This window comes from Haematobia irritans, chromosome 4 (genome assembly GCF_050003625.1).
Source record: "Haematobia irritans isolate KBUSLIRL chromosome 4, ASM5000362v1, whole genome shotgun sequence".
Classification (NCBI taxonomy): Eukaryota; Metazoa; Arthropoda; class Insecta; order Diptera; family Muscidae; genus Haematobia; species Haematobia irritans.
The window spans coordinates 94,761,761-94,775,937 of NC_134400.1; the positions used below are offsets into that span (position 1 = coordinate 94,761,761).

At 33.1% G+C, this 14,177-nt stretch overlaps 1 protein-coding gene across 1 annotated transcript in view; it reads left to right on the plus strand.

The window, feature by feature from the left end:
* Positions 1 to 14,177, plus strand: part of Dnah3 (dynein heavy chain 3, axonemal) — a 671,994-nt gene that overhangs the window by 542,511 nt on the left and 115,306 nt on the right. The window contains exons 50-51 of the mRNA XM_075308183.1: positions 1 to 135; positions 12,202 to 12,374. Of these exons, the coding sequence (XP_075164298.1) occupies positions 1 to 135; positions 12,202 to 12,374 (308 nt within the window). The remainder of the gene's footprint in view (positions 136 to 12,201; positions 12,375 to 14,177) is intronic.

A 14,177-nucleotide genomic window follows, 5' to 3' on the forward strand; every position in this document is an offset into this window, starting at 1 on the left:
CACAAGCTAATAAATGGATTAAAAATATGGAAAAGAAAAACGATCTCAAAGTGATTAAACAAAGCGATAGCAATTACATGCAAGTCCTTGAGTTGGCCATTGCTTATGGTAATCCGGTATTGATTGAAAATGTTGGTAAGTTTCGTTTTTCTTTGATGGTTTTTTGGTTCATTTTCAAATTTAATAAAATGAAATTTCGCAAAATTTTGTATGTTGCTTTTATTTGTTATTGGATTTCGAAAATTGACGATGAGTACTAATAGCCCATAGTAGAATAAAGAAACTGAAATCTTCATTTCAACCAAATGATGATATAAGGACGTTGAATGCTATGGCCATAAATTAGAAGAATTACATTTACGAAACTCCAATTTATTATGTGATTGTATGGAGGTGTAGGTGGGGGGAAGAGGTACTATCATATCGTCTGAGTTTAGGTTCATTTACTTTAATAAAACGCTGTCCGAGGGAGAGAGAGAGAGGGCAAAGAGAAAAACAAAAACAAGTATATACGGCCGTAAGTTCGGCCAGGACGAAGCTTGTGTACCCTCCAACATGAATTGCGTAGAAACTTCTTCTAAACGTTGCCATCCACAATCGAATTACTTGGGTTGAGGTAACGCTTGCCGATGGCAAGGTATCTTAAAACCTCCTAACACCATCTTCTATATTGTAAGTCCATACGTTGTATATACTAAATTAAAAAAGACCGATTAAATACGTATATAACTCAGTTTGACAAAATCTTCTATAGAAATAAAATTTTGACAACATTTTTTATAGGAATAAAATTTTGCCAAAATTTTCTATAGAAACAAAGTTTTGACAAATTTTTCTATAGAAATAAAATTTTAACAAAATTTTCTATAGAAATAACATTTTAACAAAATTTTCTATAGAAATAAAATTTCGACAAAATTTTTTTTAGAAATAAAATTTTGGTAGATTATTTTTGGCTCAAGTAATATGGATTGGGGATCGGCTATATATAACTATAGACCGATATGGGCCAATTTTGCTATGGTTGTTAGCGGCCATATACCATATACTACATGCAAAAAAATAATTCTTTCCTCCCAAACGAAATTTTAGACAAACAAAGTTCGTTTCTCATTTGCTTTTCGCTGTAAGAAAGTTTCTTTGGGAGAAAAGTATATACTTTTTGTGATAAACGTTTATTCTTTTCCAGGATTAAAGACAACTTCATAAAGACTAACTCACAAAACAATCTTTTCTTGTTAATTGCATTTTCCCTCAAAATTTTCTCACTTCCACGAACTATCCACTGGGCTACGTAGCTGTTATTGTCATCAATAGATAATTATCCATATAAGTTATATAGCATAGCTAGCGGCGCCCACGAGCCGATTAAACAAACTTTATTTAAGAGGAACAAACATTTACTTGGGCACCGTTGGGCAGTGGTTGCTACGTCCGCCTTGCATGCCAAGGGTCGTGGTTTCGAGTCCTGCTTCGACCGAACTTTTTTTGTTTTTATACCCTTCACCACTACTGTGGTACAGGGTATAATAAGTTTGTGCATTTGTATGTAACGCCAAGAAGGAAAAGTCTGAGACCCATCGTTTAGTATACCGATCGTCTTAGAATTAAATTCTGAGTCGATTTAGCGATGTCCGTCTGTCTGTCTGTCTGTCCGTCTGTCTGTCTGTCTGTTGATGTATTTTTGTGTGCAAAGTACAGCTCGCAGTTTTAGTCCGATTGTTCTAAAATTTGGTATGGGGTCCTGTTTCGGCTCAAAGACGATCCCTATTGATTTTGGAAAAAATCGGTTCAGATATAGATATAGCTGCCATATATATTTTTCACCGATCTGGTCATAATTGGCGTGTATATCAACCGATCTTCCTCAAATTCCGTACATCCGAATATTTTATGAGTCTCGAAGAACTTGCAAAATATCATCCAAATCGGTTCAGATTTAGATATAGCTCCCATATATAGCTTTCGCCCGATTTACACTCATTTGCCCACAGAGGCCAATTTTTTGCTCCGATTTAGTTGAAATTTTGAACAGGGAGTAGAATTAGCATTATAGCTATGCGTGTCAAATTTGGTGGAAATCGGTTCAGATTTAGATATAGCTCCCATATATAGCTTTCGCCCGTTTTACACTCATATGACCACAGAGGGTAATTTTTTTGCTCCGATTTAGTTGAAATTTTGCACAGGGAGTAGAATTAGCATTGTTGCTATGCGTGCCAAATTAGGTTGAAATCGATTCAGATTTAGATATAGCTCCCATATATATGTTTTTCTGATTTCGACAAAAATGGTCAAAATACCAACATTTTCCTTGTAAAATCGCCACTGCTTAGTCGAAAAGTTGTAAAAATGACTAATTTTCCTAAACTTCTAATACATATATATCGAGCGATAAATCATAAATAAACTTTTTCGAAGTTTTCTTAAAATTGCTTCAGATTTAAACGTTTCCCATATTTTTTTACTAACATTGTGTTCTACCCTAGTGCATTAGCCGACTTAAATTTTGAGTCTATAGATTTTGTAGAAGTCTATCAAAGTCTTCCAGATCGAGTGATATTTAAATGTATGTATTTGGGACAAACCTTTATATATAGCCCCCAACACATTTGACGGATGTGATATGGTATTGAAAATTTAGATCTACAAAGTGGTGCAGGGTATAATATAGTCGGCCCCGCCCGACTTTAGACTTTCCTTACTGGTTTTTTACTAACATTGTGTTCTACCCTAGTGCATTAGCCGACTTAAATTTTGAGTCTATAGATTTTGTAGAAGTCTATCAAAGTCTTCCAGATCGAGTGATATTTAAATGTATGTATTTGGGACAAACCTTTATATATAGCCCCCAACACATTTGACGGATGTGATATGGTATTGAAAATTTAGATCTACAAAGTGGTGCAGGGTATAATATAGTCGGCCCCGCCCGACTTTAGACTTTCCTTACTGGTTTTTTTTTACAAATATTCCAGATATGTTCGGAAAATTCCGAAAAGATGTTCAGCATTACATATTACTCTATTAAATTTTTACTATGAACTGTAAAATGTTTCTTATTAAAGACTTAAAGTTAAAAAGGAACAGTGCGAAATGGACTGTGTTGTTGGTTCAAAAATATTTTTTTTATAGAAAAAATAAAATTTTTGTAACAGACGAATTTTTTTGGTGATAAAAGTTTAAAATTTTCGAAGAAATTCAAAAAACTATAACAAAAGAAAAACGTTTTCGGTACATGTTTTCCAAACGTTTTTTTTTTCTTTGCGTGTACCACTATGTTCCAAATATCAACCGGCTCGGATGAAATTTGCTTCTCTTAGAGGCTCCGCAAGCCAAATCTGGGGATCGGTTTATATGAGGGCTATATATAATTATGAACCGATATGTACCAATTTTTGCATGGTTGTTAGAGACCATATACCAATATCAAGTACCAAATTTCAACCGGATCGGATGGAAGTTGCTTCTCGTTGAGGCTCCGCAAGCCAAATATGGGGATTGGTTTATATGGGGGCTATATATAAGTATGGACCGATGAGGATCAATTTTTGGGTGGTTGTTAGAGACCATATAGCAACACAATGTACCAAATTTCAGCCGGATCGGATGAAATTTGCTTCTCTGTGAGGCTCCGCAAGCCAAATCTGGGGATCCGTTTATATGGGGGCTATACGTACAAATGGACCGATATGGCACATTTGCAATACCATCCGACCTACATCAATAAGAACTACTTGTGCCAAGTTTCAAGTCAGATGGACGGACATGGGTAGTTCGACTCAGAATTTCACCACGACTAGTTTCGGCATTTTTGATGAAGATCGTACATACATCTCTTTATCAAAAATGGATCTTCATCAAAAATGCCGGAACTAGTCGTGGTGAAATTCTGAAAAGCAAATGAGAAACGAACTTTGTTTGTCTAAAATTTCGTTCGGGAGGAAAGAATTATTTTTTTGCGTGTAGTATATGGTATATAGCCGCTAACAACCATAGCAAAATTGGTCCATATCGGTCTATAGTTATATATAGCCGATCCCCAATCACACAAAAATTGGTCCATATCAGTCCATATTACTTGAGCCAAAAATAATCTACCAAAATTTTATCTCTAAAGAAAATTTTGTCGAAATTTTATTTCTATAGAAAATTTTGTTAAAATGTTATTTCTATAGAAAACTTTGTTAAAATTTTATTACTTTTGATGAAGATCCATTTTGGATAAAGAGATGTATGTACGATCTTCATCAAAAATGCCGGAACTAGTCGTGGTGAAATTTTGAGTCGATCTACCCATGTCCGTCCATCCGACTTGAAACTTGGCACAAGTAGTTCTTATTGATGTAGGTCGGAATGCAAATATGCCATATCGGTCCATTTTTACGTATAGCCCCCATATAAACGGATCCCCAGATATATATATATATATATATATATATATATATATATATATATATATATATATATATATATATATATATATATATATATATATATATATATATATATATATATATATATATATATATATATAATCCCACAAAATATTTCAAAATTGGATATGCCTTATATTAGCCCACACACACTCACTGCTTCCGGCTATTCTTGCTGATATTATTGCTTTTTGATGGAATGGTTTTTTAATACTCTAGAGATGTTATCAGCGATGATGATAACGTTTATGCTGCCGATGATGATAAGTACTATTTTATATTGTTTTGTTTTTTCTGTTTTTTTCTTCATCTACCCCTCACGCCTTCCACCAGTTCATCTAGTTATTGAACTTCTTATGGCTTCTTTTCGAATTGGTTCATTTTATGGACATTCGTATTGGATACTTTTTGATGTGCCATCTTCATTCCAATTTTAGTGTTGACTATTATGACTATGACGATGAGTTCAAGTGCTTTCAATATATATTTGTTCATGGACATTGCTTCAATTTCTTCTTTTTTAATATGGTCTTAAGTCCATCCATTTAATGCGGAAAACACTTATTTTGGCCTTAAGAGTTTCATCTATGTTTGTTGTTTTTCTACCAGCATGATACGCGACATTATTGCGTTGTCATTTCTTTTAAACGAGGGCGGTTAAGAAACTTTTAGCAATAAAGGACAAAACTTCGGTTTGATACTAGATCACATAGATTTGCGGCAAGACGAGTGTTGGACACACTAAGTTTATCCAGAAACTTCAATTTGGTATTCTTATCACGATTGCTTCGTTTGGTAGAATTTCACAAAAAAATAGCTTGTCCGGTTCCAAAGATTTTGTCCTTACACTATTAATGCTGGTATTGATTGCGAGCCAAAGAATAGCAGAATTAAAGTAAGGATAGATTTTAAGACACAATTCTCTTTAAGATTTTAGTTTCGCGTACTAGATACTAGAAAAATATAATTTATTGCATTTTTGTGGTTTTTTCTTCATGTGATATCAAAGTCCTTTAAAAAGAAGAAGAAAAAAGCGAAAATTTAAATTTCCAAATTCAGACTCGATATGTTGAACTTAGTCAAACAAAATTTTCTTTCATATAAAGCTACCCATTTTAAAGTCCTATCACTTAATTATAATAATTATAAGAACAGCACAACTTCAATGAAAAGTTTGTCGACTTTGGGACAATGAAGCAAACTTTATATTAGAGAAATGCGTCTTCCACGCTAAGAACAAATATATCTGGTGCTTTCCCTGGAGTTAAGATATTCTTCTTAAAAATGGGTATCTTTACATAAAAGAAAATTCTATAGAACTGAGTTCAATTTGACGTCATAAGTTGTAAAAAAGTATTTAAGTTTATAGAAATAGTCCTTAAATTAGATGTTTTTGTAACTTGACTATAAAGCGAAAACGTATTCAGGAACAGGAGATGTCTTCAAGACTTCATTTTAACCGTAGACAGTCATCCTTCGTCAAAATGACGACGCGTAATTTCATTTTCGATCTAACATAAATTGCATTCTAGTCGATTGGAAAATGATAAATTTCAGTTATACTTTTTCAAGCAAGTTTTTTTGCTTTTGTTTTATATTAATTAAAAACAAATTACACAAGAAAACAAATAAGTAAAGTAGAAAGTCGGGTGGGCTGACTATATCATACCCTAAACATAAGCATTTCTGAGTTATCATTGGTATATGCTTGGGAGATAAACCACATTTCCATATTTAAGAACATGTTTATGGGAGTTTTGTCACAATCTGAGCGGAAATGTTTGATATTATATGTAGTTGATTTTGCACCTACACATAAATTTTTTTTTTCAGATTCAATCACAAAGTTAATTGATCCAATTAATTTTTTAATTGAAATGTCTTCAATCACGAAAATGATAGTATCAAACACAATTTTAATTGAGCATCAAAAAAATACTTGATTAAATTACTTAATTGATTTCAATAGTAAATTTCAATTAATTTTTTAATCGATTCAATTAAATTTTTAATTGATGTTGATTGCAAAATTCAGTTATTTTTATACCTTAAACCACATAGTGGTCAGGGTATAATAAGTTTGATCTGCCAAAAAATGTGCCATAAAATATATACCGATAGACTCAGAATCACCTCCTGAGTCGATCTGGCGCTTGGTGTCCGTCCGTCCGTCTGTCCATGTATTTGTTGTTCACAGGATTCCGGTCGCAATTATTAACCGATCTTGATGAAATTTGGTACAGGGAGCTTTTTTGACACAAGGACGAACGCTGTTGAATTTGGAAGAAATCGGATCAAATTTAGATATAGCTCCCATATATATGTATCGCCCGATTTCGACAAATGGGGTCAAGTTGCACTTTTTTACTAACCGATCGTCGTCAAATTTAGCACAAAATAACCTTCTGCATCACCCTTTAAGTCTGCAAAATTTCATCAAAATCGGTTCAGATTTAGCTATAGCTCCCATATATATATGTACCGCCCGATTTTTCTAAATTTGGCCATAAAACCCTTATTTATCAACCGATCTTACTCAAATTTTGCACAAGGTAACCTTTTGTGGTATTAATCAAACCCGCATATTATGCAAATTGGTTCAGATTTACATATAGTTTCCATATATATGCATCGCTCGATTTTCCCAAATTTGGCTTATTTATTAACCAATGTTACTCAAATTTCAAATTTTGATGTACTAGCCGATCGTATTTATACGAACTTGTAGGCTCTTACATCAGAATATTGCTCGATTTTTACAAATTTGGATTTATTACCCACATTGATGTTAATTGAGCGATTGTCTCTTTTTATACCCTAAACCACATAGTGGTCAGGGTATAATAAGTTTGATCGGCCAAAAAATGTGCCTACCAGAAATATTGATTTTAGACCCCATAAAATATATACCGATCGACTCAGAATCACCTCCTGAGTCGATCTAGCTCTTGGTGTCCGTCCGTCTGTCCATGTATTTGTTGTTCACAGGATTCCGGTCGCAATTATTAACCGATTTTGATGAAATTTGGTACAGGGAGTTTTTTGGGCACAAGGACGAATGCTATTGAATTTGGAAGAAATCGGATCAAATTTAGATATAGCTCCCATATATATGTATCGCCCGATTTCGACAAATGGGGTAACGTTGCGCTTTTTTTTCAAACGGATCGTCACCAAATTTGGCAAAAGGTAATCTTTTCCATCGCCCTTCAAGTCTGCAAAATTTCATCCAAATCGGTTCAGATTTAGATATAGATCCCATATATATGTACCGCCCGATTTTTCTAAATTTGGCCATAAAACCCTTATTTATCAACCGATCTGACTCAAATTTAGCTAAATGTAGTCTTCTGTAGCACTAACTATATGTGCAAAATTTCATCGAAATCGGTTCAGATGTAGATATAGCTCCCATATACGTATCACCCGATTTTGAAAAATTCGCCCCTAATTACCTTATGTTTGACCATACAGGCCTCATTTCTTAACTGATCTTACTCAAATCTTGCACAAGGTAACCTTTTGTGGTATTAATCAAACCCGCAAAATATTATGCAAATTGGTTCAGATTTAGATATAGCTTCCATATATATGCATCGCTCGATTTTCCCAAATTTGGCCATAGTACTCTTATTTATTAACCAATGTTACTCAAATTTCAAATTTTGATATACTAGCCGATCGTACTTATACGTACATGTAGCTTTTACATAAGAATATTGCTCCATTTTTACAAATTTGTATTTATTACCCACACTAATTTAACGATTTTCTCTTTTTTAATAATGGGCTCAATATTAGTGGCATACTAAGTTAGGTTAAGCTAACCTAACCTAGTGGCATACTAACTCCGTAGGTGCAATATCAACACAGCCAGTGTTGCTACAAATAGGGGAAATTCCCTATATGTAGGTTTTTTCTAATATTTAGCGTCTTGTAGGGACGTAGAGCCAAAATGTAGGACATTTTCGCTCAACACAATTTGTAATAATTTTTACATTTTGGTGGCTCTAGAGGAGGAAATTAGAAGCCGGCAACGCTTGATCTTTAACAATATGTGGTAAACTTTATTCCTGTAGAAAATTTTTTCAACATTTTATTTCTATAAAACATTTTGTCAAAATTGTATTTCTATAGAAATTTTTTTTCAAAATATTATTTCTATAAAAAATGTTCTCAAAATTTTATTTCTGTGGAATTTTTTCTCAAAATTTTATTTCTATAGAATTTATTGTCAAAATTTTATTTCTATATAAAAATTTCTCACAAAAATTTGTTTATAAAAACTTTTTCCAAAATTTTATTTTTATAAAGATTTAACAAAAAAGATTACTAATTTGGGTAGAATTCTACCAACTGTGGCAACCGTGGTGGTAATACAAATTTATATTCTAAGTTATATAAGTTGCATAAATATGCAACTGCGGTTTATCTCCCGGACCTATATGTTACCCCACAAATGCTTATGATTACTAATTCTGTAATGGTGGTATAGGGTATGATATAGTCGGCCCCGCCCGACTATCTACTTTACTTGTTTAATAATGGACTCAATATTAGTGGCATACTAACTCCGTAGGCGCAATATCAATTACAGCCAGTGTTGCTAGAAGTAGGGAAAATTCCCAATATGTAGGTTTTTTTCTAATATTTAGCGTCTTGTAGGGACGTAGGGTCACAATGTAGGGACATTTTCACTCAACACAATTTGTAATAATTTTTACATTTTAGAGGAAATTAGGAGCCGGAAAGGCTTGATCTTTAACAATGTGTAGTAACAACAGTTACCACTCGTGCCAAAAAAAAAATCTAACAAAATTTGAAGATTACCACAAATCCACCAAACAAATATTTCTATAGAAATTTTTGTCAAAACTTTATTACTGTAGACAATTTTGTCAACATTTTATTTCCATAGAAAATTTTTTCAAAATTGTATTCCTATAGATTTTTTTTCAAAATATTATTTCTATAAAAAATTTTCTCAAAATGTTATTTCTATGGACCAGAGAATGAAGCAGTCGAGTCGCGCCGCCGATTTCAGTCGCCGCCGGCCATTTTTTGACAGTCGACGCCGCCGCCGAATGTGTCGGCTCATCTCAACTCAAATTTAGCCGCCAATTAATCAAAAATATTAGTTTCTATAGAGATTTAACAAAAAAATACTATTTTTGGTAGAATTCTACCAACTGTGGCAACCGTGGGGGTAAAACAAATTTAGTTTCTAGGTTATATACGTTGCATTTTCATGTTTTAAGATAATAAAATAGTAAGAACCATTTGGTTGTGTAAAATTTGTTTAAACTTAACGAAAAATATTGTAGGGAAAATTGTTTGGGAATGTATGGGAAAGTAGGGAACTTTTTTTGTCCTTGTAGTGTAAACCGATCATTTTCCCTGGCAACACTGACTATGAGCTAAACATGTACCCCTTAATTTTCTTAAATATGCAACTGCGGTTTATCTCCCATACCTATATCAATGTTACCCCACAAATGCTTATGTTTACTAATTCAGTAAGGGTTGTTTAGGATATGATATAGTCGGCCCCGCCCGACTTTATTCTTTACTTACTTGTTTTAATTCAAAACGAAACTATTTTCAATCGCTATACTATATTTCAATCACTTTCTACAATATTTGTAATACTTTTTAATTTGATTCAAAAATTCATCGTTTAAAAAAAATTAATTAATAATTAAAAAAAATTGCTCAATTAATGTGGGTAATAAATTCAAATTCGTGAAAAACGAGCAAACAAGCTTGAGAAATATTCATTCTTATGCGTTTTTGATCGACTGTTATTAAATGCGGCACCCATCTTGCAGAAAGCCTTTTCATCTGTAGTTCTTCATGCAAAATTAAATGGACTCGATCATTTGAGATGCCCATGATATTAGCAATTTCACGCACTTTTATTCGTCGATCATTTAATACCATATCATGCACTTTGGCTACAATTTCTGTTGTTGTTGCTGTTTTTGGACGTCCACTACGTGGTTCATCTTCAATGCTTGTACGGCCACGTTTAAATTCAGCAACCCAATTTTGAAGGAGCACTTTCACCTAACACATTCACCATATCATTATGAATTTCTTGCCCCGTTAAACCTTTTTTATGTAAATATGTAATGACAGCACGCATTTCTAATTTTTCCATTGTAAAATAATTGCGGATGCGTCTTTTTTGAACACCTGTTTCTATATGAAGGAGTTGCCAGATCGAAACAAAATTTAACATGTGTTTATAACAGAGATGGAAGTTTCCAAAACACTTAACTTTTTTCTGTTTATACTGCGCTTTTTGTGCTAGGCTAAGAAGTTTCCGAACTGCCCTCGTATTTGGATCAACTATATGTGTATGTGTAGTTGTTAATGCCACAGTCAGAATTGAGGGTTTTTTTGTCCAATTGTTTCTTGTCCTTGTTTTGGATTTTAAGCTTTAATAAATGTGCTCATCCATTTAAAATAACTTGCCAAGATTAATGATGCTACGAAATAAAAAAAAAATAATTTAAATTTAAATGAATAACAGCGAGGAGACACCAAATCACATCGATTGACAGAGTCCATCGGTGAGGCGGGGCTATTTGTGGAAATTGAATGATGAAGAGATTTCCATGGCTTAGATGGTGCAAATGATTTGGAATAAATATGCGGTTACAACTGTTGGGCAATTCACAGTTCAACAAAGAGCCATTGTAACGACCAAAGGGAAAAGATGAATTGTTGTGTATTCCAAGATAAACATAATTAACGATTATCCTGATGATTGTTCTATTTGATTTATGTTTGAAGTTCTTTTCATCCAGAAAACAATTGCATTGTTCTTTAGTATGAAGGGGGATACGATTTGCGCAAGGTGACATGAGTCCAGCGTTTTCGAAAGAAATATTTATGATAGTTTTCTAAAAAAATGACTAGAATAACTTTACAATTATTCTAAGGAAATCAGAGAAGAATGTTAATAGATTGAAGTAAAACAAATAAAACCAGCGTTAAATTCTGCCAGACTTAATCCCATACATCGAGTTCGAGACATTTTACTGGTCAGATACAGGAGTCCAAGAAGTCTAATTGGGAGTTCCGGTAGCTATACCAAAAAAAAAACGTACAAAAACAATGTTTATGAAAAGGTATCTTAAAACTTCTTTGCATTGGTATTCTACACTGAAAAAGTGTTGGCGTGAAGACAAATACGAATGCAAATTTTGCTTAGCACAATAAAAAGTGTTTTAATAATGTATTTTTCTTTGATCAAATGTCGATAAACCTTTCAATAAAGTCGTTTTGTCTTCATATTTAAATGATTCGACTTAAAACTCGGTATCTTGAAAGAAAATTTTATTGAGCTAAGATCAACTTAGTTTTAATAATTCAGAAAAATTAAATTGTCTTTAAATTATTTTAAACATTTTATTTTAAATCTTATTCAAAATCTTTGGAACCCGTTCTGCTTTTGTTTCAGTGTAAGTTAATCCATATACCGCTATGTCCGCCGACATACTATAAGAAAAGGAAACATAGCTCCTCTTTCCAACCTAAAATAGCATATTCAATATTATCTGCAGCAGATTCTTAAAACCAACATCAATGGTAGAGGGCATTTAAGCTTCGATCCCCCAGAACATGTTGGTCCTTCTTATTAATTTATTCTAGAAATTTTAAATAAATTGTTATAATCATTAGTGTTATAAAATTACCTTATTTTACTACATATATCCTAATTCATCCATTTTTGTACTTCTCTTATATTTAAACAAAGGTGAACGACTGGATTCGAACCTAACGCCGATTTTGGAAAAAAATATTATAAAGCACAAAGGCGGTTATTTTATCAAAAGTGGCGATCAAATGATTGAATATAATAGCAACTTTCGTTTATATATCACCACATGTCTACGAAATCCACATTATCCTCCAGAAGTTATGGTCATGGTAAGTAAATGTAAAGCCCAACAAGTATATACGGCCGTAAGTTCGGCCTGGTAGAATCTTATGTACCCTCCACCATGGATTGCAAAGAAACTTGTACTAAAGACATCTACAATCGAATTACTTGGCTTGCGGTAACACTTGCCGATGACAAGGTATCTTAAAACTTCTTAACACTGTCTCTCAATTGTAAGTTAGTCCATACGGCGTATATATTAAACAAAAAAGGCAGATTAAATACGTATATAATTCGGTTTGACAAAATTTTCTATAGAAATAAAATTTTGACAAAATGATCTATATCAATAACATTTTGACAAAATTGTCTATAGAGATAAAATTTTGACAAAATTTTGTATAGTAATCAAATTTTGACAAAATTTTGTATAGAAACAAGTAAGGAAAGTCTAAAGTCGGGCGGGCCGACTTTATTATACCCTGCACCACTTTGTAAATCCACATTTTCCATACCATATCAAATACGTCAAATGTGTTGGGTGCTATATATAAAGGTATTTGTCCCAAATACATACAGTTAAATCTGACTCCATCTGAACAAAATTTATAATCTATAGACTTAAAATTTAAGTCGGCTAACGGCCTGGGATGGTACACCATGTTAGTAAAAACACGTAAGGAAAGTATAAAGTCGGGCGGGGCCGACTATATTATACCCTGCACCACTTTGTAGATCTAAATTTTCGATACCATATCACATCCGTCAAATATGTTGGGGGCTATATATAAAGGTTTGTCCCAAATACAAACATTTAAATATCACTCGATTTGGACAGAATTTGATAGACTTTTACAAAATCTATAGACTCAAAATTTAAGTTGGCTAATGCACTAGGGTGGAACACAATTTTAGTAAAAAAAATATGGGAAACATTTAAATCTGAAGCAATTTTAAGGAAACTTCGCAAAAGTTTATTTATGATTTATCGCTCGATATATATGTATAGAATTTTGACCATTTTTGTCGAAATCAGAAAAACATATATATGGGAGATATATCTAAATCTGAACCGATTTCAATCAAATTTGGCACACCTGACTATATTACTAATTGAACGCCTAGTGCAAAATTTCAACCAAATTTGACCAAAACTCTGGATTCTGGGGCCATATAAGTCCATATCGGGCGAAAAATATATATGGAAGTTGTATCTAAATCTGAACCGATTTCAATCAAATTCGGCACGCATAACTATACTACCAATTGTACTCCTTGTGCAAAATTTCAAGCTAATCGGGATAAAACTCTGGCTTCTGGGTCCATATAAGTGCATATCGGGCGAAAGATATATATGGGAGCTATATCTAAATCTGAATCGATTTCAACCAAATTTGGCACGCATAGCTACAATGCTAAATCTACTCCCTGTGCAAAATCTCAACCAAATTGGGCTAAAACTCTGGCTTTTAGGACCATATTAGTCCATATCGGGCGAAAGATATATATGGGAGCTATATCTAAATCTGAACCGATTTCAATCAAATTTTGCACACTTGACTATACTACTAATTGTACTCCTAGTGCAAAATTTCAGCCAAATTCGGCCAAAAATCTGGCTTCTGGGGCCATATAAGTTCATATCGGGCGAAAGATATATATGAGAGCTATATCTAAATCTTAACCGATTTCAATCAAATTTTGCACACTTTACTATACGACTAAGTGCTATGTTAATAAAAAATTTCAAGCAAATCGGTTGAAAACTCTGGCTGCTGGGTCCATATTAGTGCATATCGGGCGAAAGATATATATAGGAGCTATATCTAAATCTGAACCGTTTTCTTCCA